Source organism: Ceratotherium simum, chromosome X (assembly GCF_057802395.1).
Source record: "Ceratotherium simum simum isolate JZ-2026a chromosome X, ASM5780239v1, whole genome shotgun sequence".
Lineage (NCBI taxonomy): Eukaryota > Metazoa > Chordata > Mammalia > Perissodactyla > Rhinocerotidae > Ceratotherium > Ceratotherium simum.
Genome location: NC_141940.1, coordinates 12130688 through 12156562, shown reverse-complemented (window position 1 = coordinate 12156562; position 25875 = coordinate 12130688). Strand labels below are relative to the sequence as shown.

At 41.3% G+C, this 25875-nt stretch overlaps 1 protein-coding gene and 1 long non-coding RNA gene across 3 annotated transcripts; one reads left to right on the top strand and one right to left on the bottom strand.

Annotated features, from left to right (window-relative positions):
- Positions 1 to 101: 101 nt before the first annotated feature.
- LOC147911741 (uncharacterized) lies at positions 102 to 23298 on the bottom strand. 2 transcript variants are annotated; one of them, XR_015550621.1, is made up of 3 exons: positions 23244 to 23298; positions 4738 to 4864; positions 102 to 993 (listed from the first exon to the last, which is right to left on the bottom strand). It is a non-coding gene; the product is annotated as an uncharacterized LOC147911741 (long non-coding RNA). The 2 variants fall into 2 exon arrangements; XR_015550620.1 differs by lacking the exon at positions 102 to 993 and adding an exon at positions 3585 to 3813.
- Positions 23299 to 23561: 263 nt separating this feature from the next.
- On the top strand, positions 23562 to 24966 carry LDOC1 (LDOC1 regulator of NFKB signaling). Its single transcript, XM_087427400.1, has 2 exons — positions 23562 to 24684; positions 24788 to 24966. Exon 1 carries the CDS (start codon positions 23702 to 23704, stop codon positions 24140 to 24142), a length of 441 nt encoding a protein of 146 aa, XP_087283526.1. The 5' UTR covers positions 23562 to 23701; the 3' UTR covers positions 24143 to 24684; positions 24788 to 24966.
- Positions 24967 to 25875: the final 909 nt, after the last annotated feature.

The following is a 25875-nucleotide window of genomic DNA, read 5'->3' as shown; positions in this document are numbered from 1 at the left end:
AAAAAAAAAGAATTAACATGTGAAAAGCATTTTACACTTGAAAACTTTTATATTCATTTTCTCATTTGAGACTCACACCAACTCTGTGAGGGGGCATTTTTATTCACTTTTTACAAATAAAGAAATTGGGTTTCAGAAATGCTCAAGCGCTTGTCCATGATAGAACATGTCAGAAGTAGAACCTGGACCAAGTATTCTCACCTATAGTCCAATCTTCTTTCTACAGTTCCATGCTAACTTTAAAGGTAATGTCTTATGTTTGCCTTGTGCAAGTTACTTATCTCCTCTGGACCTTCACTTTCTCGTATGTATTCTGTAATCTGCTGTCATTAGCAGGACACTTTAGGGTCTTTCTCTTATTTAACAACATTGCAACCCTTAGAATGAACAACTGACTCCGTCCCCCAGTGATGGAACAAAAGGACATGGTGTACCTTCTGATATGATGCACTGAGAAAAACACAGTGACACTTCTATGGTATTCCTGTGAACTTCTGTGATTCCATTCTCATTTTGCACGAAGACTGGTGTACTTGCAGGAAACAGTATGAGATTTGAGAAAGATGCTGGGGTTACTCTTATATAGCACACACCTCCTCTTACCTAGGGAGGACTTTTACTCAAAGACCCCATTTTCTGTGCTGAGAGAAATAGTCACTGAGTGGACAGGAGGAGCCAAGGGACCTGAAGAAGGCTTGCAGGAAAGCCTAGGGTACCTGAGAGGAGAGGATGCTGAGACTCAGCTGAGGGCTTCTAGGGCTGAGAGAAATCCTGTTTCCTGTCTCTTAGATGCTCTTCAGGCTACTGGCCTCTCCCAGGAGAACCACTATGGTGGCACAGTGATGAAAGAAGGTTTCTGGAAGTTCAATTCACTCTGAGAGAGCATCACATATCCACATCTCAGATGTAGCATGGATTCTCCAGAGATTGATAGAGAAAATAGAAAATGTTACAAATCAGCCTTCAGAATGTTATAATGGGCACTGTTTCTCTCTAAAAAAACAAAAACACAAACAAAACAAAATTGCTTATGTTTCATCATTACGAGGACAGCATGTTTTGAACTGACACAAAGCAAGACTGAGATGAAACCTTATTTTATTCTTCCAACTACTTCTTATTCAAGAGTAAACATTTTTTTATTTAAACTTCAGAGCTAAATTTATATCTACTAGGATAAAATAAAAAAGGTGAACTAACTACACATTAAATTTAAAATGCAGGTAATATAGTCACTGCGAGACTAGTAAATCACAATTCTCCAGTGAAAAATAATATGCAATCTGTGTATAGCACTTTGTAGTTTGCCAAATACTTTTCTATTTTATCATTTGATCTCACTGCAGCTTTATAATTTGGTCCTATTATTATACACATTTATTGAAAAGGAGATTGAGGGTCAGAAGAATTAAGTGACTTGCTTAAGTCACATAGTTAATAAGGAAGAGCATGAGGATCTGAACCCAATTTCAAAAATTCTTCTTTTTCCCTAATGCTTCCCTGAAATGTGCTTCACTTCTTTTACATATTGGGCATATATATTCCTTGGAGAAAACATGGTCAGTTTTGATTCTATCTTTGTCATACTGTGACACTGCCAGTTCTCATTACAAGTAGCATCGTTGGTGGTAGAGAGCAGCAATATGTGTATGTCCACTTGGATAAAGACACTCACACAATGACACAGATGTGCACATGCACACTCCTTAGTGTTCCTAACATGATGGGATTACTTTAGGCTTATCTCAATTGCGCCTGCAGGATTTTAAGTTATGGAGGTGACTGAGTGATTTGGAGAGAGCGATGCATTGAAAGAAGATTTTTATTACTTATATTTCCTGAGAGGAGAAGGCATGTTGTGCCCTGCAGGGCCACAGGGGGAAGCACAAGGTTTTAGCCAGGAGGCAGAAAGGAGTGAGGAGAACACACAGGCCAGAGCCTTTACTGGAGTTTCTGCAGGAAAGGCAAGTCAGGGTAAACAGTTCAGGATTAGCTAGTTTAAATAATTTCAGCAGGCTTTGGGGCATAGGGGCTGCCCCTAGTTGTCTAGTACCTGGCCCTGGGTTGATTTATGGCAGGGGAAATATTGGTGTGTGCAAGTTAGATAAAGGAGATGATTTCAGAGTAAAGGGTCTGGATGGCAGGGCAGATGGAAACAACTTAGGCCATTAGTTTGGCCCTGTGATTAATGGATACCAACTAGACAATACAGAATCTAAGGAAACAGAACAGGACTGTAGATTCATAACACCATATCTCTTCTTTTGATATGGGGCTCACGCTTTTATCTGCAGCAGATCCTAAGTTTCTCCATGTTTCAATTCTCTACTGCATGAAACAAACTATCCCAAAACTTTGTGGCTTCAAGCAACTGCCATTTTATTTGCCCATGATTCTATTGATTTGGAATTCATGTAGGGCTTAGCTGGATGGTTTTTTGGCTCTCTACGTAGTCAGCTGAAGTCATTCACTCAGCTGCATTCAGGTGGGAGCTCTGCTGGGCTGGAAAGTCCAAGGGAGGTTCATTCTCATGTTTGTTTGCTGCCTTGCTGTTCCTTCACATGCACTCTTTCTCTGTGTGGCTAGCTCGAGCTTCCTCACAGCATGGTGGTCTCAGGGTAGTTAGACCTTTATATGGTGGCTGACTCCCAGTAGGGAGCATTCCAAGTGGCAAAGGCAGAATCTTCAGGTCTTCAGAATCTTAAGGCCTTGCCTCATAATTGGTAAGTTACTTCCATCACATTTTATTTGTCAAATAAAGTCACAGGGCCAGCCCAGATTAAAGGGGCAGAGGAAATTGTTTCTACTGCTTGATAGCTTAAGTGGCAAAGAATTTGTGGTTATCTTCAATTCACCACACCCATTCTGCCTCATGAAAAATTTAGTCTAGATCAAAGTAACTAGCCAATTGGAAAGAGAGGTCTACTCTACATTTAAAACAAAACAAGCAAACACAATTTAGGACAGGGCACACTCTTACTATCTATAACAACAGATTTACCATGATGCTAGATACTTTCTAAAATGTATGAAAATGCCCGAAACAGACCAACTGTATAAGCTCTTGTATGTTCAAGGTGACTAATTATATTAAAATAACCAGGAATGAGAAAAAATGAGAACAAAAATCTAGTGTGATACACTGCAGGCAATAAATTCTATATTACAGCAATATAAAAACATATACATGAAGAATACAAATTACTTAATAATAGGACATTAATTCATAGAAACCATAATTCAGTTATATAAATCTGATTTTCCAGTCCTACATCTTTGGGACTGTGAGTGTATTTGGTGCCATCCTTCTGCATCAACTGAGAAACTGAACATAGGTGGGTCTCTTTAGTTCTAAGGCAAGAGTGTACCTGAGAAACTCAGGTGGAGTACTATGCATTCATTAAAGAGAAAGATAGCTCTGTCCATCCTATCTCTGTGTCTCCTGACACAGAGGAGTTTGACATATATTTCTTAGCAGAACTATGTGTATTAGGATTCTATAAATATTTTATATATATATATATATATATATATATATATCTAGAAGGAGATAAACTGAATTTTAGATTTTCAACAATCCTGTTAAGTGAGATTTTCTAGAAAGAAGGAGAGGTACTGGGATTATTTCCTTTATTTTTTAACACACCAGTATTAATTTCTTTTAACCATAAGAATATGTTAAGTTAGTACTTAAATAAACATGTTTCAGGGCACTTTGGTATGCTGGAGAGGGTGAAGACAGAAGGGAGAATGCTGTACTTGCTCAATCCTCTCTCTAGGCCAGAGGTCTCCACAGCTCTCTAGATGTGGTTACTGTAAAAAAAAAAAAAAGCCTCAGGTGCACCTAGTTAAGGAGAAGGAGTGCGAGGGGGTCTATGGGCAGAGGCCTGGATCTTAGTGGTGTCCATTTGACCTTCCCACAAATATCCCCTCCAAAGCTGATTTCTGCTCCTGGCTGCATATTCAAGTGCCAGATTGGTTTACCCAATTTGTACACATTCCTCTGGAGACTGAAGAATCAAGGGGCCGACGTTTTCATGTTTATTTCAGAGGAATTTTACAGTCTGACTGCTAGGTGTATACCAGGTCAGGGTTTGAAGCATGGAAGATGGTGGAAGCAATAAGCATCAGGGATCACTCCATTGGCTTTGGGTCCATGCTCTTGCCAAATAGTGGGGTCCAAACCACCCTTGGGACATTCTGTGCCAAAGCTGTCCTGATGAAGTTTGTGAGCCTGAGATAAGTCATACAGAGCCCTCTGCCTCTGCCCCCAGCGTCTTACACGGGTGTAAGCGAAAGTAAGGAAGATGACGTGCAGCCCTAAGCAGGGTGAATGGAGAAGCAAGGGTGAAGGAAGCGCTGGCAGGCATTGACATCGGTGGGAGAGCCTAATGGGCACCGGGAAGCCGGCTAATGTGAACAGTACAGTTCTACAGTAGTCTCCCCTTATCCAAGGGGGATACTTTCCAGGACCCCCAGTGGATGCCTGAAACTGTGGATTGTACTGAACCTTACATATACTATGTTTTTTCCTATACATACATACCTACGATAAAGTTTAATTTATAAGGCACAGTAAGAGATTAACAACAATAACTAATAATAAAATAGAGCAATTATAATAATATACTGTAATAAAAGTCATGTGAATGTGGTTTCTCTCTCTCTCAAAATATCTTATTGTACTGTACTCACCCTTCTTCCTCTTGTGATGATGTGAGATGATAAAATGCCTACCTGATGAGATGAGGTGAGGTGAATGTCGTAGACATTGTAACGTAGTGTTAGGAAACACAGCAGAAGGAAGATCATCTGCTTCCAGATGGCGGTTGACTGTGGGTAACTGAAACCGCGGAAAGCGAATCTGCGGATAAGGGGGGACCACTGTATATACTTTAGTGATACTACTCACCTCTTCCCAACTGCTTCCCCGTGAGTCTCTCGTCCCTCTGTCTCTCCTCCCTCCCTCCAAGTTTGGAAGTGCCTCCCAAAGTCACTGCTCAGCTCTGTACACAGTTCTGGCCAGGGCATTTCTTGTTTTTTAGGAACTCAGAACCCCCTCAGAGGTGATGCTAGCGGTTGCTTCCTATGGTTTCCTCCCTGACTCCCTCTGTCACGGGATTGTAGGAAGAGGACTAGGGCACCATGGGCCTAACCATCTCTGGGTCCCCACTAGATCTTCCTGATTCATGGAAGTCCAGTGCATAATAGTTGTTCAGTGGAAGTGCTTGTGCCATCAGAGAAGCTGAGACTGTGGTACTGCACCACCAACATATTGTAGTATTGCTCTCCTGGGTTTAGGCAAGTCTTTAACTCCTGGGTCTCAGGCTCCTAGGGTGCTCATCCTCATGCATGTTCTGTGCGAGGGTCAATGAGGCAGCCCATGTCAATCACCAAATCCAGTGCCTGCCACAGGATGTGTGCTCCTGGGAGTAGAACCCTGGGCATCTCTTCCTGTATTAGGGTCTAGACATGGAAAGTGGAGCTGGACACTGACCGCTGTGCCAGGCAGGTCTACCCTCCACCCTGAGCTTTGAATGGGCAGGATGGCCAGAAACCTACCTCTGACATTTCCTGTACCTTCATTCCATCCACTGAACATTTATGGAACACCTATAAACACTTTCTGATGCTGAAGATGAAAGGATGAACGAGAGAGTGTCCCTGCGTGGCCTCAAGGGGCTTCTCATCTAACGGGGGAAGCTCATATCACTGGAAAGTCCAAGGGCTCATATTCCCCCCTACCTGGTCTTTTCCCTGCACACCTTCTGAGCAGTGTGATCCCTCCTCCTCTCCTTACTTGGTCTTGGCCCTGTTTCCCTCCTCTCTCTCAGCCTCTCACTTCCAGGGGTGCCCATTCAATTCTATTGTAAAAGGACTGAATAGGGTTTTTTTGTGTGTGTGTGAGGAAGACCAGCCCTGAGCTAACATCCATTCTAATCCTCCTCTTTTTGCTGAGGAAGACCGGTTCTGAGCTAACATCTATTGCCAATCCTCCTCCTTTTTTCCCCCAAAGCCCCAGTAGATAGTTGTATGTCATAGTTGCACATCCTTCTAGTTGCTGTATGTGGCATGTGGCCTCGGCATGGCCGGAGAAGCGGTGCGTCGGTGCGCGCCCGGGATCCGAACCAGGCCACCAGTAGCGGAGCATGCGCACTTAACCGCTAAGCCATGGGGCCAGCCCAGAATAGGGTTTTAAAAAAAATTTATTTTGCCATTTTTGTTACATCACTCATCGTTTCACAATGGAGACTGATTCATGATCAGAGATAGAACATATTGGACAATTTGAAGAATATTTTTGGACACTTTATGCAGCTACCATTTCTAATTTTTATTTGAACATCTGCACCCTGAGATTCTTTCATAAACCAAACATTTATGGTGCTTCTACTCTGGGCCAGACACTTTTCTAGACATCAGGGATAGAGCATCTAACAAAGTAAAGTCTCTGTCCACATTGACTTACATTCTCAAGTGGAGGCAGACTGACAAACACAGTGCTATATATGATGGCTCCCAGCATGATACATGCTATGTAGAGAAATGAAGCAGGGTAAGGGGTTAGAGACTACTGGCAGATAACCAGGTGCTCTGATAGATGAGGTGGTCAGGAAAGTCCTCTCTGAAAACAGTGGGAGAAGGAGTTAGGCAGCTAACTAGGGAGGGAGCTTTGTAAGACAGAAAGGGTAGAAAGTGCAAAGTTCCTGAGGCCAGAGCTACTTGAAATGTATGAGAATCAGCAAGGAGGATGTGGGGGAAGAGGGAGAATCCCCCTCTGCCCTTTTCGTTAAGGTTCTTATGGCTGGCCAAATAATTAACAAGACAGGTTAGCAGGAGAAAATAATACCAAGTTTAATAACATGTATACATGGGAGAAAGCAGGGACACTGCATTTCTCAACACAATCGCAGAAATTCTCGTCTTAAATACCATGTTCAGCCAATGACAAAAGAGGATGTGGGGGTGGGGGGAGTCAGTTACAGGAGATTACCACTAAAGCACAGTAAACAAGGGTAAGGTTATTATGGAGATTTAAGGCCTCACCTTCCACATTGATAAGCCTCTAGAAATGAGGTCATACCCCCTCTTCCCAAAACAGAGAGGGAGATACCTTTACAAATGGAGATTTCCCTTATAAATGTAAATGATTGTCTGGCAACTCCTTGCAGGGCCATCCAGAGAATGTGGCCAGAGAGACAGAACTTCTGATAAGATGGGCTTGTTGATGCCTTTTCTATTGTAACCTCTATCCTACATTATCTTTACAGCCATCATGATAGATCTGTTCCAGGAAGGAGCCACCATGTCAAATTCTTTAGGCAGTTAGTGGGGGAAGTCAAATGTCCCTCAGAGAAAACAATCAAGGTAAAGAGATATACTTCAGGATGGCCAAATCTTGATCTCCCACAAGGACAATGTGATTGGAACAGAGCAGGGAACAGGAAGAGGCCTAGGAGATGAGGCAGGGCCTTATATGCCATAACCAAGATTTTGCTTTTTATTTTGAGCAAGAGAGGAAAACTGTTGGAGGATTTTGAGCAAGGCAGTGAAGAGATCTAACTTTTGTTCTAAAGGATTACTATGCCTACTCTGTGGAGAATACACACACACACACACACACACACACACACACACTGTGGGAAGGGAAGAGTGAAAGTTAAGTGATTAGTTGCAGCAGTCTGGGTGAGAAAGGAAGGCTGGGATCAGGGAGGTAGTGGTAGAAGTGACAAGAAGTGATTGAATTGGGGACATATTTTAAAAGCAGAGCCAACAGATTATGTTGGCTCTAGGGTCCTGGATCCAACTCAGTTGTCAACAACTATTTGAATAATCAGGAAGTAGAAACACAAAACCATTTAAAAATACAAGTCTTCATTGTTAAGCAAAGAATAATACCCAGTGGCCAAGGGACACTAATACTAGGACATGAAATAGAGAATCAAAGATAGGCAGGATGCCTGCAAATGGTTATCGGATGATTTTAAAGAACTATTTATACTTCGTTATTTAGACACATTTCTAAAAAAGGATAGAGGTATACAATATTATTTCCCAACTAAAGTCAAATTCCTGTTTAAATATTGTTTTCCCATGAAAGTGATGGTGCTCAGGGCAAGCTGCCCCAGGAAGCACCATTCTGGTATGTGGATTATTTTGAGCTGAAGACAATAAGGATATTTGACCTCCCCCACTAACTGCCTAGAGAATCTGGCATGGTGGCTCATTCCTGGAACAGATCTTCTATCATGATGGCTATAAAGATAATGTAAAATAGATGTTGCAATGGGAGGGGCACCAAGCCCCTTTTATCAAAAAACTCTATCTCTCCCTGACCAAATTATCAATAGATGACCCTGAAAAGAATTGTCCTTCTGCCCTCTGAAGTCCCAGGCCACTACCCACCCCCAACACGCTCCTTGCCTTTAGCTGCAATACTTAAGCAAGCAGCTTACACAGAGGGATGAGTTGCTCATTTCTGAGCTTCTCCCATGTATACATGTTATTAAACTTGGTATTATTTTCTCCTGCTAACCTGTCTTGTTGATTATTTGGCCAGCCAGAAGAACCTTAAGGGAAAGGGCAGAGCGAGATTCTCCCTCTTCCCCCGACAGTTTTGGCGTAGTCGCCAGGAGCCACACTGGCTGGCAAGTTGCCTTCTCTGGCTGGAAGACCTGCCTTCTCCCTGGACTACTGCAGATGGTGAGATATGGGAACGCCTGACGAAAGCTGGCAAAAGGTAAGACTTCTTACCACGTCAGCCTCCCAGAATCTCTATCTGTGGAGTCCGGCGGAAGGAAGTGGTGAGAATTTTTTCTCTTTCTAAATTTAGATTGGCAGGAGAAAATATTTGGGAAACTAGTTTCTTGGGCTTTTAGTGACTCTTGGTTTAAATTTGGTAGAGTACTCTTGGTTTTTGATCTTGATCCCTTTTCCTCCCAAAGGTAGTCTCTGTTTTTCTCTTTTGTCTGCGTCTTTTGTTTTAAGAAGGAAATACCATAGGGTAGGACGCAGGCATAGGCCCTATAAGCCTGCTGTCCGGGCCGGCCCCACAGACTGGTGAGTTTGCGGGTCTCACCAGACCGGCGTCTACAAACTTTGCTGTGGGTTATTATGCACATGAAGTGAAGGCCATTGCCGAGGGCATCTTGGAAGCCAAAAATGCCGCAAATTTAAGTGGGCGCAGGTCGAGCAGTTAAGAGCCATTAGGGCGCTCGCCACTTTCAGAAGACTCCCGTGACAGGATAAGTTGGATCACGGAACGGGGTAGATGACACAGGTCCCCCGCCAACTGCAAGAAAATGTCCGTGCAACGACGAGGTACTCTGTAAAGCACACAGTCCCCAACCCCGCGGCACCTCCCCCGCTAGGTATTATTCTGGCTCCAAGAGACCTAAGGCGTGGCTAAAGCTGTCATTGTGCACATAAGAAAAAAAAACCGGATAAGGTTTTTCCTTCTCTCTTCTTCTGTGTCCTGAGAAAACTTGGCTTTGTGACCAGTGAGAATATTCTCCTTGGTCTCCACCATACGGAAGGTGCATTTACCGGAGTGCACCTTGGTGGCCAGTCGAGTAGACTGGGGTTCCGAACTGTCTCTGTCCGGCTGTGCCAAGCTCTCAGGGGAGTCTGAATATCTTTGGGAGTGAATTCTGTGGATCATGGGGGCTACATCATCTGCGCCCTCACCAGGGACGCCTCTTGCGTCCATGGGAAAGATTTATTCTAAGCGTGGAAAGTTACCTCCGGGTCTTTCCTTAAAAAGGCTTATTGGTTCGAGTCACTATTGGAATAAATATACAAATGAAGATCCTACTCGTCAATGGCCAGACGACGGATCCTTTGAATTGGGAAAACTGCTAAATTTGGGGAAAAAAATTTTTTTTGAGAGCTCTCACATAATTGTTTAATTGGTACCTAAGAAAAAAGGCCAAAAAAAGGAAGGGAAAAATTTGACTAGTCTTAAGACCTTGACTCAGGTTACAATTGAATTGAGAACATGTAAAAGTGTAAGTGTTGATAAGATTATAAAGGTTGGAATGTTTGAGCTAATTTTATACAAAGAGGTTACATCAACTTTGCCTGAGGATGTTTTAAAATGTCTGACTGGGAATGCTTCTCTTGTCCAAAATTAGAAGACCAAGACCTATTGATAAAAATCTTAATGATAATTATGTTTAAAGGTATAAGAGGTGACGAAATTTACATGAAATTTTGTAAGAAAAAAACTGATGTTATTTCTATTACAGAACTGGTTAACAAAAATAGTAATTCAATTGATGGCTAATTTTATCTGAAGTCTTATGAAGTTGTAGGGGAAGAGGGAGAATTTCTCTCTGTCCTTTTCCTTAAGGTTTTTCTGGCTGGCCAAATAATCAACCAGACAGGTTAGCAGGAGAAAATAATATTAAGTTTAATAACATGTATACATGGGAGAAAGCAGGGATACTGTGTTTTTTAACACAATAGCAGAAATTTTTGTCTTAAATATCATTTTTAGCCAATGACAAAGGAGGATCTGGGGGTGGGGGGAGTCAGTTACAGGAGATTATCATTAAAGCACAGTAAACAAGAGTAAGGTTATTATGTAGCTCAAGGCCTCACCTTTTACGTTGACAAGTTATTAAAAATGAGTTCATCTCCGTCTCTTCTCTAAACAGAGAGGGAGATATCTTTATAAATGGAGATTTCCCTTATAAATGTAAATGATTGTCTGGCAACTCTTTGTAGGGTCATCTAGAGAATGTGGCCAGAGAGACAGAACTTTTGATAAGAGGGGCTTGTTGGTGCCTTTTTTATTGTAACATTTACTCTAAGTTATCTTTACAGCCATCATGATAGATCTGTTCCAGGAAGGAGCCACTATGTCAAATTTTTTAGGCAGTTAGTGGGGGAGGTCAAATGTCTTTAGAGAAAACAACTAAGGTAAAGAGATAGATTTCAGGGTGGCCAATCTTGATCTCCCATAGTCCCGCCTTTGAAACTAAAAGTTTCACAGTCCTTTTGAAACTTAAAGAAGTTTCATAGTCTAGAAGCTGAGTTGGTAGATTGTTTTATCTCGCTGAACCCATTTTTTAGTCCTGATAATAGATCAGTTCAATTAAGTTCTTTTTGGAAGGTGGTGATGTAGGTGGGCTCTGAAGGTTACGCCTATATTGTGGAAGCAAGCAATCAAGTATTTAATAGAAGCATTTTTATAAAAGAAAAACAAGGTTAATGGTTGGAGCAAGTTGTAAAGTAGTTTTTGAGTTTAGAGGACAGCCAGTGAAGAAGAATTTTAGATGTCAGCGTCAAAGCATCTTTTGCAGTTTAAAATGTCTCTGATGATGTCATCAAGTAATTTCTTAAGTTTGTATCAAGTCTATCAGCTTCAGTTCGTAAGGCTTCAGGAAAAAGGGTAGGTTTAGTTTTCAGTGATTTCAAATGAAAATGATGGAAAAAATCAAAAACGTTAGTTTGGATATCTGTAGCCAGATATTTTAGGAGACTAGACGAAATCAGGATCTAGTCTAGTCAACAGATATAAAACAAAAACCTCAAAAGATAACAAAACTAGGATCTAATATCTACAAATGTATACTATAGTTTTTACTGAAATATAATTTTTCTCTCTAAAATCACCCTCATTTTTATTAAGATAGCCAAATTAAAACTAACTAGTTTGCAAAATAAGTCTAGTTCCAATAGAGTTGGCCCAATTATTTATATAAGTATAGCAAGAATAGCAATTAATCATATAAGCTCTTTTAAATCTGTTTTGCTGAAACTTTTTATAAGGAATCTCAGATTGAACTTTAAAGGCCTCTTGAGGCCAGGAAAGCCAAGCCAAGGATTTTGTCATCAGACTTGGCCTGCAATATCTATAGATTTGGGTGAATTTTTTTTTCTGAGGTTTTCCCAAAATATTTCGAGGTTCCTTGTACCTGCCAGATAAGTGACATTTTTTATTTACCCTGGTAAGTGCTGCTTGGAACATAAAGGTACCAGGCCAATATTTTCACGTGGCTTTATTTCATAAAGTCTAATCTTCATTTTTTAAAAGCTGTATGGTTATATCGCAAATATGATGTTTCAGTCACAGCCTTGGTAATATAACCAGTGTTTCCAATTGTGTCCTGTTATAAGGAGAACAGATTTTTATTGAACTTATGCAAATAACTATATTGCCATGAAAACAACAATATTCACTTACTAAGAGTTTCTAAATTCGAGGGATCAGGTAGAGAGAAAAAGATAAATATTTCAATTTTACTTACAAAAGTATCATTTACCAAATTGCTATAAGTCATAGCTAGCTCAGGAGAAAAGAGAAAAAGTTTTTCTTAAATCTGAAAAAAACAAAACATTAAAAATTCAGCAATACTTCAAACGAAAAATCATAAAAATTATAATCATCCTTATCAGTTGGTTTAGTCTTGTGTAATCTATTTTTGATCCCAATCTTTTTGTTAGAAGTTTTATGAAGTTATCAGTTTTTCCATCGGATTTCTGTAATTTTTTTTTTCCCAGTTCAGTTTTATGATCAGAAAGTTTATCAGAAGCCTGTACTTTAGTGTAAATGTCAGAGTCTTTTCTATGAATTTTTTTGAAGTTGAAACATTTTGCAAAGCATTAGAGCAAAGAAATGTCTGTAAACAAGACCTCAAAATGGCAATTGACAAAGAAATTTGGTTAATTTTGTGACATACAACACTTTAAAATAATAATAACCAGAATTATGGCTGATAACCAGGACAGATCAGAATTTTAGTAATGTTATACAATTTTAAAACACCTATATCAATAACATTTACCCACATAATACCACCTAAGCAGGCTTATCATCACTTGTCTGACAATGTTTTCTATGTAATTTAACATACTAAATCAGCCTAATAAGTTTAGTATCTTCTTCTTTATAGGAAGAGAGCAAATTTTTTTTGTCTTCTTCTTTATAGGAAGAGAGCAAATTTCTTTGAGAAGTTTCAGGGCCCTTTGAAAATTCTCAAAGAAAAAAGTAAAAATAAAGACTTTATTTAAGATACGAATTTTGGGGAGCTTGTCAAAAACATAAAAAGTCAAAGCAAACAGAGCATTAATAGTCCAAAAAGCCTTAATAGAGAGACCTCAGTCTCTTGAACACAGGAAATTATTTTAACAGTTTTTTGTTTTTTTTTTTTAGGTAGACTTACTCAAAGGTAAAGAAAAATCTTTTATAACCTCTTTATCAAGTTTAAGCAAATTATCCTTTTACGAGAAATTTCAATTTTGCACCAGCTTACTTCTGCTATTAAAACTCATTTATTTAATTAAATTCATTTCAATCTTAGCCAACTTGACCATACAAAAACTCCTTTTCCAGAATTTCTCTTCCACAAACCTTTTATAACTTTCTTTTTACATTCAGAATTTGTCCCATGTCTTTTTTTTTTTCCCTTCTAGTACTTGAGGACAAATTTATTTTTTTTAACCAAACAAAATATTTTTATTCTTTGCACCTTCTTTATACATCTTACTTTCCTTGTACACAGACATATTTTTCTTAATATTTAGTAGCTTTAATCACATATATTAATTAGAAATTTTAACCCTTAGAAACCTTAATTTGTAAGTAAAAACTAAACAATTATAAACTTTCTTTTACATTAGTATCTTGTGGCTTGGAAAATTATAAACACTTTATAACTTCTAGAAACATGTTACTTTATAGTACAATCTTTTAATAAAACACATGTTTACCAATAGACCCAAAACACCTTTTAGTTTTCCTGTAATGAAAAGCCAAAAGTAGACAAACGTACATTTAGCAATCAATGTCTAATATCTTATCTTATTTGGAAATGATGATACTCAGAGAATTTTTTATCATAAATTTTAGCAAAACTCTAAAAGTCACCAAAAAGAGTTTGGAAGCTGTAACTACCATAACACATAATTATTGTTTAAAGTTCATCCAACATTCATCTTTTTCACAACTATTTAGTTATTTATTCCCAAAAATTATTTAGATTGCCTACAACACTTCATAAGAGATTAGATAAAATTAGCCATCATTTAAATTACTATTTTTGTTAACCAGTTCTGTAATAGAAATAACATCAATTTTTTTCTACAAAATTTTATGTAAATTTTATCACCTCTTATACCTTTAAACATAGTTATCATTAAAATTTTTATCTATAGGTCTTGGTCTTATAATTTTGGACCAGGGGAGCATTCTCAGTCAGACATTTTAAAACATACTCAGGCAAGGTTGATGTAACCTCTTTCTATAAAATTAGCTCAAACATTCCAACCTTTATAATCTTATCAACACTTACACTTTTACAGGTTCTCAATTCAATTGTAACCTGAGTCAAGGTCTTAAGGCTATTCAAATTTTTTTCCTTCCTTTTTTTTGGCCTTTTCTTAGGTACCAAATAAATAATTATGTGAGAGCTCTCAAAACATTCTTTTTTTCTCCCAATTTAGAAGTTTTTCCAATTCAAAGGATCCATCGTCTGGCCATTGACGAGTAGGATCTTCATTTGTATATTTATTCCAATAGTGACTCAAACCAATAAGCCTTTTTAAGGAAAGACCCGGAGGTAACTTTCCACGCTTAGAATAAATCTTCACCATGGACGCAAGAGGTGTCCCTGGTGAGGGCGCAGATGATGTAGCCCCCATGATCCACAGAATTCACTCCCAAAGGTATTCAGACTCCCCTGAGAGCTTGGCACAGCCGGACAGAGACAGTTCGGAACCCCAGTCTACTCGACTGGCCACCAAGGTGCACTCCGGTAAATGCACCTTCCGTATGGTGGAGACCAAGGAGAATATTCTCACTGGTCACAAAGCCAAGTTTTCTCAGGACACAGAAGAAGACAGAAAGAAAAACCTCATCCGGTTTTTTTCTTATGTTCACAATGACAGCTTTAGCCACGCCTTAGGTCTCTTGGAGCCAGAATAATACCTATGGGGGGAGGTGTCACCGGGTTGGGGACTGTGTGCTTTACAGAGTACCTCGTCATTGCATGGACATTTTCTTGCAGTTGGCGGGGGACCTGTGTCATCTACCCCGTTCCGTGACCCAACATATCCTGTCATGGGAGTTTCCTGAAAGAGGCGAGTGCCCTAATGGCTCTTAACTGCTCGACCTGCGCCCACTTAAATTTGCGGCATTTTTGGCTTCCAAGATGCCCTCGGCAATGGCCTTCACTTCATGTGCATAATAACCCACAGCAAAGTTTGTAGACACCGGTCTGGTGAGACCCGCAAACTCACCAGTCTGTGGGGCCAGCCCGGACAGCAGGCTTATAGGGCCTATGCCTGCGTCCTACCCTATGGTATTTTCTTCTTATGACAAAAGACACAGACAAAAGAGAAAAACAGAGACTACCTTTGGGAGGAAAAGGGATCAAGATCAAAAACCAAGAGTACTCTACCAAATTTAAACCAAGAGTCACTAAAATCCCAAGAAACTAGTTTCCCAAATATTTTCTCCTGCCAATCTAAATTTAGAAAGAGAAAAAATTCTCACCACTTCCTTCCGCCGGACTCCGCAGATAGAGATTCTGGGAGGCTGACGTGGTAAGAAGTCTTACCTTTTGCCGGCTTTCGTCAGGCACTCCCGTATCTCATCATCTGCAGCAGTCCAGGGAGAAGGCAGGTCTTCCAGCCAGAGAAGGCAACTTGCCAGCCAGTGTGGATCCTGCCGACTACGCCAAAACTGTAGAGGAAGAGGGAGAATCTCCCTCTGCCCTTTCCCTTAAGGTTTTTCTGGCTGGCCAAATAATCAACAAGACAGGTTAGCAGGAGAAAATAATATCAAGTTTAATAACATGTATACATGGGAGAAAGCAGGGACACTGCGTTTTTCAACACAATAGCAGAAATTCTCGTCTTAAATATCATTTTCAGCCAATGACAAAGGAGGATTTTGGGGGTGGGGGGAGTCAGTTACAGGAGATTACCACTAAAGCACAGTAAACAAGAGTAAGGTTATTATGTAGCTCAAGGCCTCACCTTCCACATTGACAAGTTACTAAAAATGAGCTCATCCCCCTCTCTTCTCCAAACAGAGAGGGAGATACCTTTACAAATGGAGATTTCCCTTATAAATGTAAATGATTGTCTGGCAACTCTTCCCAGGGTCATCTAGAGAATGTGAGCAGAGAGACAGAACTTCTGATAAGAGGGGCTTGTTGGTGCCTTTCCTATTGTAACATTTACCCTATGTTATCTTTACAGCCATCATGATAGATCTGCTCCAGGAAGGAGCCACTATGTCAAATTCTTTAGGCAGTTAGTGGGGGAGGTCAAATGCCCTCAGAGAAATCAACCAAGGTAAAGAGATAGATTTCAGGGTGGCCAAATCTTGATCTCCCACAAAGTCTTATAGGCAATCTAAATAATTATTGGGAATAAGTAACTAAATAGTTGTGAAAAAGATGAATGTTGGGTGAACTTTAAACAATAATTATGCGTTACGGTGGTTACAGCTTCCAAACTCTTTTTGGTGACTTAAAACTTTAGAGTTTTGCTAAATTTTATGATAAAAATTCTCTGAGTATCATCATTTCCAAATAAGATAAGATATTAGACATTGATTGCTAAATGTACATTTGTCTACTTTTGGCTTTTCATTACAGGAAAACTAAAAGATATTTTGGGTCTATTGGTAAACATTTGTTTTATTAAAAGATTGTACTATAAAGTAATGTGTTTCTAGAAGTTATGAAGTGTTTATAAATTTTCCAAGCCACAAGATACTAATGTAAAAGAAAGTTTATAATTGTTTACTTAGTTTTTACTTACAAATTAAGGTTTCTAAGGGTTAAAATTTCTAATTAATATATGTGATTGAAGCTACTAAAAAAATTAAGAAAAATATGTCTGTGTTCAAGGAAAGTAAGATGTATAAAGGTACGAAGAATGGAAATATTTTGTTTGGTTAAGAAAGATAAATTTGTCCTCAAGTACTAGGAGGGAAAAGAAAGACATGGGACAAATTCTGAATGTAAAAAGAAAGTTATAGAAGGTTTGTGGAAGAGGAATTCTGGAAAAGGAGTTTTATGCATGGTCAAGTTGGCTAAGATTGAAATGAATTTAATTAAGTAAATGAGTTTTAATAGCAGAAATAAGCTGGTGCAAAATTAAAATTTAGTCTTCTGTCTCTTAAAAATATAATTTTCTTAAACTTGATAAAGAGTTTACAACAGATTTTTCTTTACCTTTGAGTAAGTCTACCTAAGAAAAAAAAACCTGTTAAAATAATTTCCTGTGTTCAAAAGACTGAAGTCTCTCTATTAAGGCTTTTTGGACTGTTAATGCTCTGTTTGCTTTGACTTTTTATATTTTTGACAAGCTCCCCAAAATTCATATCTTAAATAAAGTCTTTTTTTTTACTTTTTTTCTTTGAGAATTTTCAAAGGGCCCTGAAACTTCTCAAAGAAATTTGCTCTCTTCCTATAAGGAGGAAGATACTAAACTTATTAGGCTTATTCAGTATGTTAAATTACGTGGAAAGCATTGTCAGACTAGTGATGATAAGTCTGCTTAGGTGCTATTTTGTGGGTAAATGTTATTGACATAGGTGTTTTAAAATTGTATAACATTACTGAAATTCTGATCTGTCCTGGTTATTAGTCATAATTCTGGTTATTATTATTTTAAAGTGCTGGATGTCACAAAATTAACCAAATTTCCTTGTCAATTGCCATTTTGAGGTCTTGTTGTTTACAGACTTATTTCTTTGCTCTAATGCTTTTGCAAAATATGTTTCATCTTCAGAGAAGTTCATGGAAAGGACTTTAACACTTACTCTAGAATACAAATTTCTGACAAACTTTCTGATCATAAAACTGAACTTGGTAAAAAAATTACAGAAATCCGATGGAGAAACTGATGACTTCATAAAGCCACTAACAAAAAGAGTGGGATAAAGAATGGATTACACAGGACTGAATAAACGGATAAGGATGCTTATAATTTTTATGATTTTTCATTTGAAGTATTGCTGAATTTTTAATGTTTTGTTTTTTATGATTTAAGGACAACTTTTTCTCTTTTCTCCTGAGCTAGCTATGACTTATAGTAATTTGGTAAATGATACCTTTGTAAGTAAAATTAAAATATTTATCTTTTTCTCTCTACCTGATCCCTCCAGGATTTGGAAACTCTTAGTAAGTGAGTACTGTTGTTTTCATGGCAATATAGTTATTTGCATAAGTTCAATAAGAATCTGTTCTCCTTATAACAGAACACAATTGGAAACACTGGTTATGTTACCAAGGCTGTGACTGGAACATCATATTTGCGATATAACCATACAGCTTTTGAGGAATGAAGATTGGACTTTATGGAATAAAGCCACGTGGAACTATTGGCCTGGTACCTTATGTTCCAAGCAGCACTTTCCAGGATAAGTAAAGAATGTCACTTATCTGGCAGGTACAAGGAACCTCGAAATATTTGGGGGGAACCTCGGAGGAGAGGAATTCACCCAAATCTGTAGGTATTGCAGGCGAAGTCTGATGACAAAATCCTTGGCTTGGCTTTCCTGGCCTCGAGAGGCCTTTGAAGTCCAATGTGAGATTCCTTAAAAAAAGTTCCAGCAAAGCAGATTTAAAAGAGCCTATGTGATCAACTGCTATTCTTGCTGTACTTATGTAAATAATTGGGCCAACTCTATTGGAACTAGACTTATTTTGCAAACTAGTTAGTTTTAATTTGGCTATCTTAGTAAAAATGAGGGTGATTTTAGAAAGAAAAATTATATTTCAGTAAAAACTATAGTATACATTTGCAGATATTAGATCCTAGTTTTGCTAATTGTCTTTTAAGGTTTTTGTTTTATATCTGTTGACTGGACTGGATCCTGATCTCTTCTAGTCTCCTGAAATATCTGGCTACAGATATCCAAACTAACGTTTTTGATTTTTTCCATCATTTTCATTTGAAATCACTGAAAACTAAACCTGCCCTTTTTCCTGAAGCCTTACAAACTGAAGCTGATGGACTTGATATAAACTTAAGAGATGACCTGACGACACCATCAGAGACATTTTAAACTGCAAAAGATACTTTAACGCTGACATCTAAAATTCTTCTTCACTGGCTGTCCTCTGAACTCAAAAACTGGTTTACAATTTGCTCTAACCATTAACCTTGTTTTTCTTTCGTTTACACAAATATGCTTTTGGAGTCTGCCATGCTGTTGGCACAATTTGGAAATCCCGTGGATTCTTAACTTCTGCAGGAACTCCTATTGCTAATGGACACTTAATTGCAGCCTTATTACAAGCTATTCACCTTCCTTCAAAAATTGCCATTGTTCATTGTTCAGCCCATACTAAGGAGACTGATGTCATATCTTTAGGGAATGACAGGGCTGACAGAGCTGCTAAACATGCAGCTCACTATGGACCCCCTTATCCATTTTCCACCCAATTCTTAAACCTGCCTTTATCCCTGACTGATGTTATTAACTATCAGGCAAATGCCCCACAATCTGAAAAAGACAATTGGATAGAAAAGGGTGCCACACAATTATCAGATGGATTATACATTAGACCAAATGGACTTCCAGTAGCTCCTTTTCTTTTGACTTTTTGGCTTGCACTTATCTCCCACCAAATGGGACATATGTGCAAACGGGGGATAGTTAAGGAACTAAAAGACAATTGGTTTTGCCCTGGCATCCATAAAATTTCTGACCAAATCCCCTCCCAGTGCACAACTTGCAAATCTTACCAAGTCTCTGGGAGAAATCAGTGTGATCCAGGAAGTCCTCCCAGGCCCACGCTGCCTTTTGCGGCACTCCAAATGGATTTTATAGACTTGCCTTCAGCTTTAGGTTACTCTCACTGTTTGGTTATTGTCTGCATGTTTAGTGGATGGACTGAATGCTATCCGACCAGACATGCAGATGCCACAACAGTGGTAAAGAAATTAATAACTGAAGTTATTCCTCGCTTTGGCATTCCTTTATGGATTGAATCAGACCAAGGATAAAAAACTCTGGGGTATTCATTAAAATTTCATACCCCATATCACCCTCTGTCATCAGGGCAAGTGGAATGTAAAAATCTAGATATAAAAAGAACTCTAGGAAAAGTCTGTCAAGAAACTGGACTTAAATGGCCAGAGGCTCTGCCCTTGGCCCTTATGAAGATTCAAAATACTCCAAATAGAAGGCATGGACTGACTCCTTTTGAAATAGTTTTTGGACGTCCGATGCCTACTGGCGTCTCTAAACCTTCAATTCCTGGATTAAATGAATATTATGGGAACTTAAGTGAACAATTTGATGCTATGACTTGTTATATACAAAAATTAACTAGTATACTTGAAGCATATCGTCAACAGGTAAAAGAGGCATGGCCACCACCTTCTGACAAGCCTTGCCATCCCTTTCGACCAGGAGACCGGGTGTACATCAAGGTCTTTAGAAGAAAACACGCACTGTCACCTCGCTGGGAAGGACCTTATGAAGTCTTACTGACGACCTGCACTGCCATCAAAATAAAGGAAAAATCTTCCTGGATCCATGCGAGCCACGCCAAAATAGACCCAGAACATCGCTCTCAAGACAACTGGGAGATAATCCCCACAGGTGACCTTAAACTAAGGATTTCGAGGGCCAAAACCCAGGCCCCAGAAGCAGCCGACATCACGAAGTAGACAGCTTTTCCCAAGATCACGGATCGAGAAAACCTACTTTGACCCATTTCCTCCCCCTTGCTTCAAAACTCCCTATATATATACACACTCACACACACAAACTATTAGTGGATATATATATATATATATATATATATATATTTTAAATCATTTATTAGAAAGCTGACTGGAGAGTGCTGGTCTCTATCTGTCCCTCTTCCCCTCTCTAAGTCTCCGCTATGGGCTCTTTTCCGATCTGTGTCTTGCTTTTACTAACCCTCTCCTTTTCAACAGGTCGGACACAGACCAAACACCCCCTTATGCCAGTTTACCAAGCCCTAGCCACGCTAACTAATCAATCTGACTGTTGGTTATGTCAACAGCTAGATAGTGCAAAAGAACCTGAACTAGTCTTTGTTCCTGCTGATATGAACACCTGGTAGACTAAGTACGGAAAAAGGATGAATAACAGAGTATGGTATCTGCAACAAGGGAAACTTCACTCTGCTTCTTCTCCTGGTGAGTCACTTGGGCCCCAGAAAGACTACTTAGAAGGTCAAGGACTGTCCCTTGCCCAAGTACAAGCAATAGGTGAAAGTTTTTCCCTCTGCATTGAAAGTAAACATGGTGCTGGACCTTTCCTGGGTGACATACCGAGACAATATTGCAGTCAAACTCTGTGGTTTGATTCCACAGGTGGCATCTTCAGAACTCTCAAGGGAATTGTAAGTGACTCTATCACTACTCCCTCTGGCACACACATTTGCCAAATCACCAAGTGCTCTGGATGGCCTACGAGCCACCTGTGTGCAACTTGGGGTATCGCAGCTATCCGCATGGTTAGGCTGCCCAATGCCACAGACTATATATGGGTGGATCAAAAATCTGGACTCACCTGGTCAGGTGACAAGACCAGGCTTTATAGCTGCCAAAATCAGACTGCAGGCCTCCTGTACCAGCTATTCCGCAATCTATTCTGTTCTCGCAGACTGACAGGAGCTCATGGGAAATGGAGATGTTTAGGTAGTAACAGTGCAAGTGGCACAGATCATGAAATAGTCCAGATCCTGGGAACTACAGACTCAATTCTAACCTTGTCTTTAAACTACACTAGTCTTTTCATTTTATGCGGCAACAAAGTGTATAAAGGATTCCCACCTAATTGGTCAGGACGATGCGGACTTGGATACCTGGCTCCTTCTGTCACCAAACACTCCACCTTAAATGCTAGCCAAATTACAAACTTGGGTTCGTTTGTTCATAAGATTGTGCCACATAAACGTGCCAGTCGAGAAATCGTGGAAAATCCATTTGTGTATCACAACTCCAAGTTCTTTTCAGCCTTGTGAGTCCTATTCCCCAGCTTTGGAGATTGAGTTGGAAAAGACAATATTAAATCTCTCTATGGTAATGGAGCAAGAGTTCAACACCACCATGCAAACCTTGAACATACTCCAGTCAGAGATTAACAGCCTAGCATCTGTGGTGCTCCAAAATCGACGTGCTCTGGATGTGCTCACTGCCCAGCAAGGAGGAGCATGTGCAATCATTGGAGAAAAATGTTGCTTTTATGTGAATCAAACAGGTCAAGTAATATCTAACTTAAATCTATTAAAAGAGAAGATTGACATTTTTCATCAGATAAACGAAGCTAACACAATTTATTGGACTGACTTATTTCCAGGATTGGGGGACTGGTTTAATGGAGTGTGGGGAAATGTGCTCCGATTTGTTCTTTTCTGTCTGTTCATCCTCATTCTAATCTACGTTCTTTTCTCTCTTTGCAGACTTCTTATCACTCGGATACTAACAGGATTTCTCTCTCCACAGTCACCAGCTCAGCTTTTAATATGTGAAACTTCTGGGGAAGTTGCAGAGGAGGGAACTGATGGTGCTCAGGGCAAGCTGCCCCAGGAAGCACCACTCTGGTATGCGGATTATTTCGAGCTGAAGACAATAAGGATATTTGACCTCCCCCACTAACTGCCTAGAGAATCTGGCATGGTGGCTCATTCCTGGAACAGATCTTCTATCATGATGGCTATAAAGATAATGTAAAATAGATGTTGCAATGGGAGGGGCACCAAGCCCCTTTTATCAAAAAACTCTATCTCTCCCTGACCAAATTATCAATAGATGACCCTGAAAAGAATTGTCCTTCTGCCCTCTAAAGTCCCAGGCCACTACCCACCCCCAACACGCTCCTCGCCTTTAGCTGCAATACTTAAGCAAGCAGCTTACACAGAGGGATGAGTTGCTCATTTCTGAGCTTCTCCCATGTATACATGTTATTAAACTTGGTATTATTTTCTCCTGCTAACCTGTCTTGATTATTTGGCCAGCCAGAAGAACCTTAAGGGAAAGGGCAGAGCGAGATTCTCCCTCTTCCCCGGACAAAAGACAGGACCTCTGACGGTCTTTCATAACTCTGAAAGGATGTGTGACTCCCGCGGTGCGGCCAGCAGTGCTTAACAGCTCTCTGGGTGAACGAGATTTAAATAAGCAAGGAAACGTGTTAACAAAACTTCACGTAAATGAAATCTACTGGCCACAGACCCAGCAAGGAACACTGTATTGTGTGAGTCGGCTGGGTTGAACGGTGGTTAATCCTTTAAACTTACGCAGGTTTGGCCCGCTCTGACACAGGTCTTAGCGCGCCCGCGGTCCAGGCTAACGAACGCCGCACCCACATCCAGGGCTCCGTCGGGGTCCCTTGCCTTTATCCGTGGGCCTTGAGGACTATGACCCGCCCCGAGACCCTGCCCGCCGCTTCCCTGGCCCCGCCCCCCCCGTCATGTCTCCGCGGCCCCGCCTGCCCCACCCTGGCTACGCCCCCACGCCGCGCCGGCAGCTTCCCTGGCCACGCCCCCTCACCTCACCCGGGCCGCGGCGGCGCGCCGGCCGACCGTGCGGCTTTGTGGGCGGAGCTTGCGCAGCCGCCGGGTCCCCTGCGCGCGCTGCCCTCCGCCCCTGGCCACCGCGCTCCTCCGCGGACACGCACTTCCTGAGAGGCCTCTGTGCGCACCTTAGCCGAGCCGAACCGAGCCGAGCTCAGCCTTGCCCTTCCAAGCCGTTCGCCATGGTGGACGAGCTGGTGCTGCTGCTGCACGCGCTCCTGATGCGGCACCGCGCCCTGAGCATCGAGAACAGCCAGCTCATGGAACAGCTGCGGCTGCTGGTGTGCGAGAGGGCCACCCTACTGCGCCAGGTACGTCCGCCGAGTTGCCCGGTGCCCTTCCCTGAAACGTTTAACGGCGAGAGCTCTCGGCTCCCTGAGTTTATCGTGCAGACGGCGTCTTACATGCTTGTCAACGAGAACCGATTCTGCAACGACGCCATGAAGGTGGCATTCCTAATCAGCCTGCTCACCGGGGAAGCCGAGGAGTGGGTGGTGCCGTACATTGAGATGGATAGCCCCATCCTAGGTGATTACCGGGCCTTCCTCGATGAGATGAAACAGTGTTTTGGCTGGGATGACGATGAAGAAGACGACGACGACGACGAAGATGATGATTACTAGGCCCCGAGACCCTCGGGCCTAGGTGGGAGGGCCCTGCACGCCGCTCCCCTCCCCCGCGCCCCCTCCTGCCCTGTCCGGAGCCGCCGCGCTCCCCCTCGCCCTCCTATCCCCTTTCCTACCCCTGCCCTCCCATTCTCTTCCTCATCCCCCGCCTCCCTCGTAGTGCTTGTCTTTGTTCCAGGAATAGTGAGTGCTCCAGTTACCTGCTGCTGGAGCTGGGGCCCCGCTGTGAAGCGCTCCGCCACCCAGTCTGGCCAGCCCCAGGACCCTCCGCTGCTAATTTGGACTGTGTCCTGAGCCCCAGCTTTAGGGCAGGACCCTGTTACAAAGTGGTCAGACTACGCACAGCCCTGCCAAACTGCCAGGCCTACATCTGCCCAGAGACTTAAAGCTGCCACTTCACCGTCGTCCATCACATTCCAGTGACAGACCACCACCTTTGGAGATAAGAGTCAACCTAGAAGATGCCTGAGTTGGCTACACCTCCTCGGACAATGATTTGTACAGCTCACCAACCTTTAAGGGGCCAGTCTTGCAGCCTGGTTAGTTCCCTACCTGCTCCCAGAGTCCTCCCTTGCCCCACCAAATTGCTGCAGGGGCCTAGTGTGCCTGGCAGCCAAATTGTTGACATTTCTTTTCTCCTAGGCACCCGTTTTGCACAGCTGTTATTTTTTTTCCAAAATGGCAGCAGTCCCACAGATGTGTGCATTTGGACAAAAATACTAAAAACAAACAAGAACAGGCACTCGGCCCAGCTCCTCAATACTACCTGGAAAAAGCACTTGTTCTTTTCAATAAATATCAAGCACTACTCAAAAAAGAAAGGAGTGTCTTTTAATGGTTAAGTGCCATCATTGGCCACTACCCCTCTCACTCAGTCTGACTCCCATTGTTCCCACTGAGATCAGGGAAGTTAGTTCAATGCCAGTACTCCCCACTGTCATCTCTAGGCTACAGAGGACATCTACCACAGGACTTTATTGGGATTCTGGTGCTCCCCTCACCAAGGCATTTCTTAAAGCCCTGGCAAAGGGAGTGTCCTCTGGAGCCTCCGGGGTGACATGGGTAAGGGGTGACTGAGCAGGTGGCACACCATCCCAAACTGGGACACTTTTGAGAGTGAAAGTGACACTATTAATAATTAGACTGGGACAACAGGCATAAATCTGGACACATACAATATTCCTATCTTCCTGAGCCTTTGGGTTCCTTCCTTAACACTGCCAGGGAGGTTCTGTCCTTTAATTCTTATTGCCTGTGGAGTACTATTAAGTTCAGGCTGCAGTTAACAACGTAGCACATTGTTTTAATGCCCCTCTCAGGTGCTCGAGCTAAAATTAAATCCTTGTTCCTTGGTAAGTGCACCGGTAATAAATAGAATCTTAACATTTCATCCTCCTTGGGCAGACACCCTTAGAATCCCCACCCATACATATGCCTCAGGTTCCTGCCTATGGAAATTGGCACTATGCCTGGCTATCTCCTGAACTAGACCTTGTACTGCTATCTGGGCTATGCTGAGATCTCTGTGGCCCAAGAGGGCTCAGAGGCATTGAGAGAGTGGGGTGGGTGCTGAGAATAATGTGCATACCTCTGTGAGGCCATTACCCCAGGTTAAGTCATTGAAATGTTAAATCAGAGAAGCTTGGTTGGGGGATTTGTGGGGGCTCCCTCTGCCAGCCAGGCACGTTCAGGAGGATTTGAGGAGTTCAGAGTTATCATTCTCATCTATA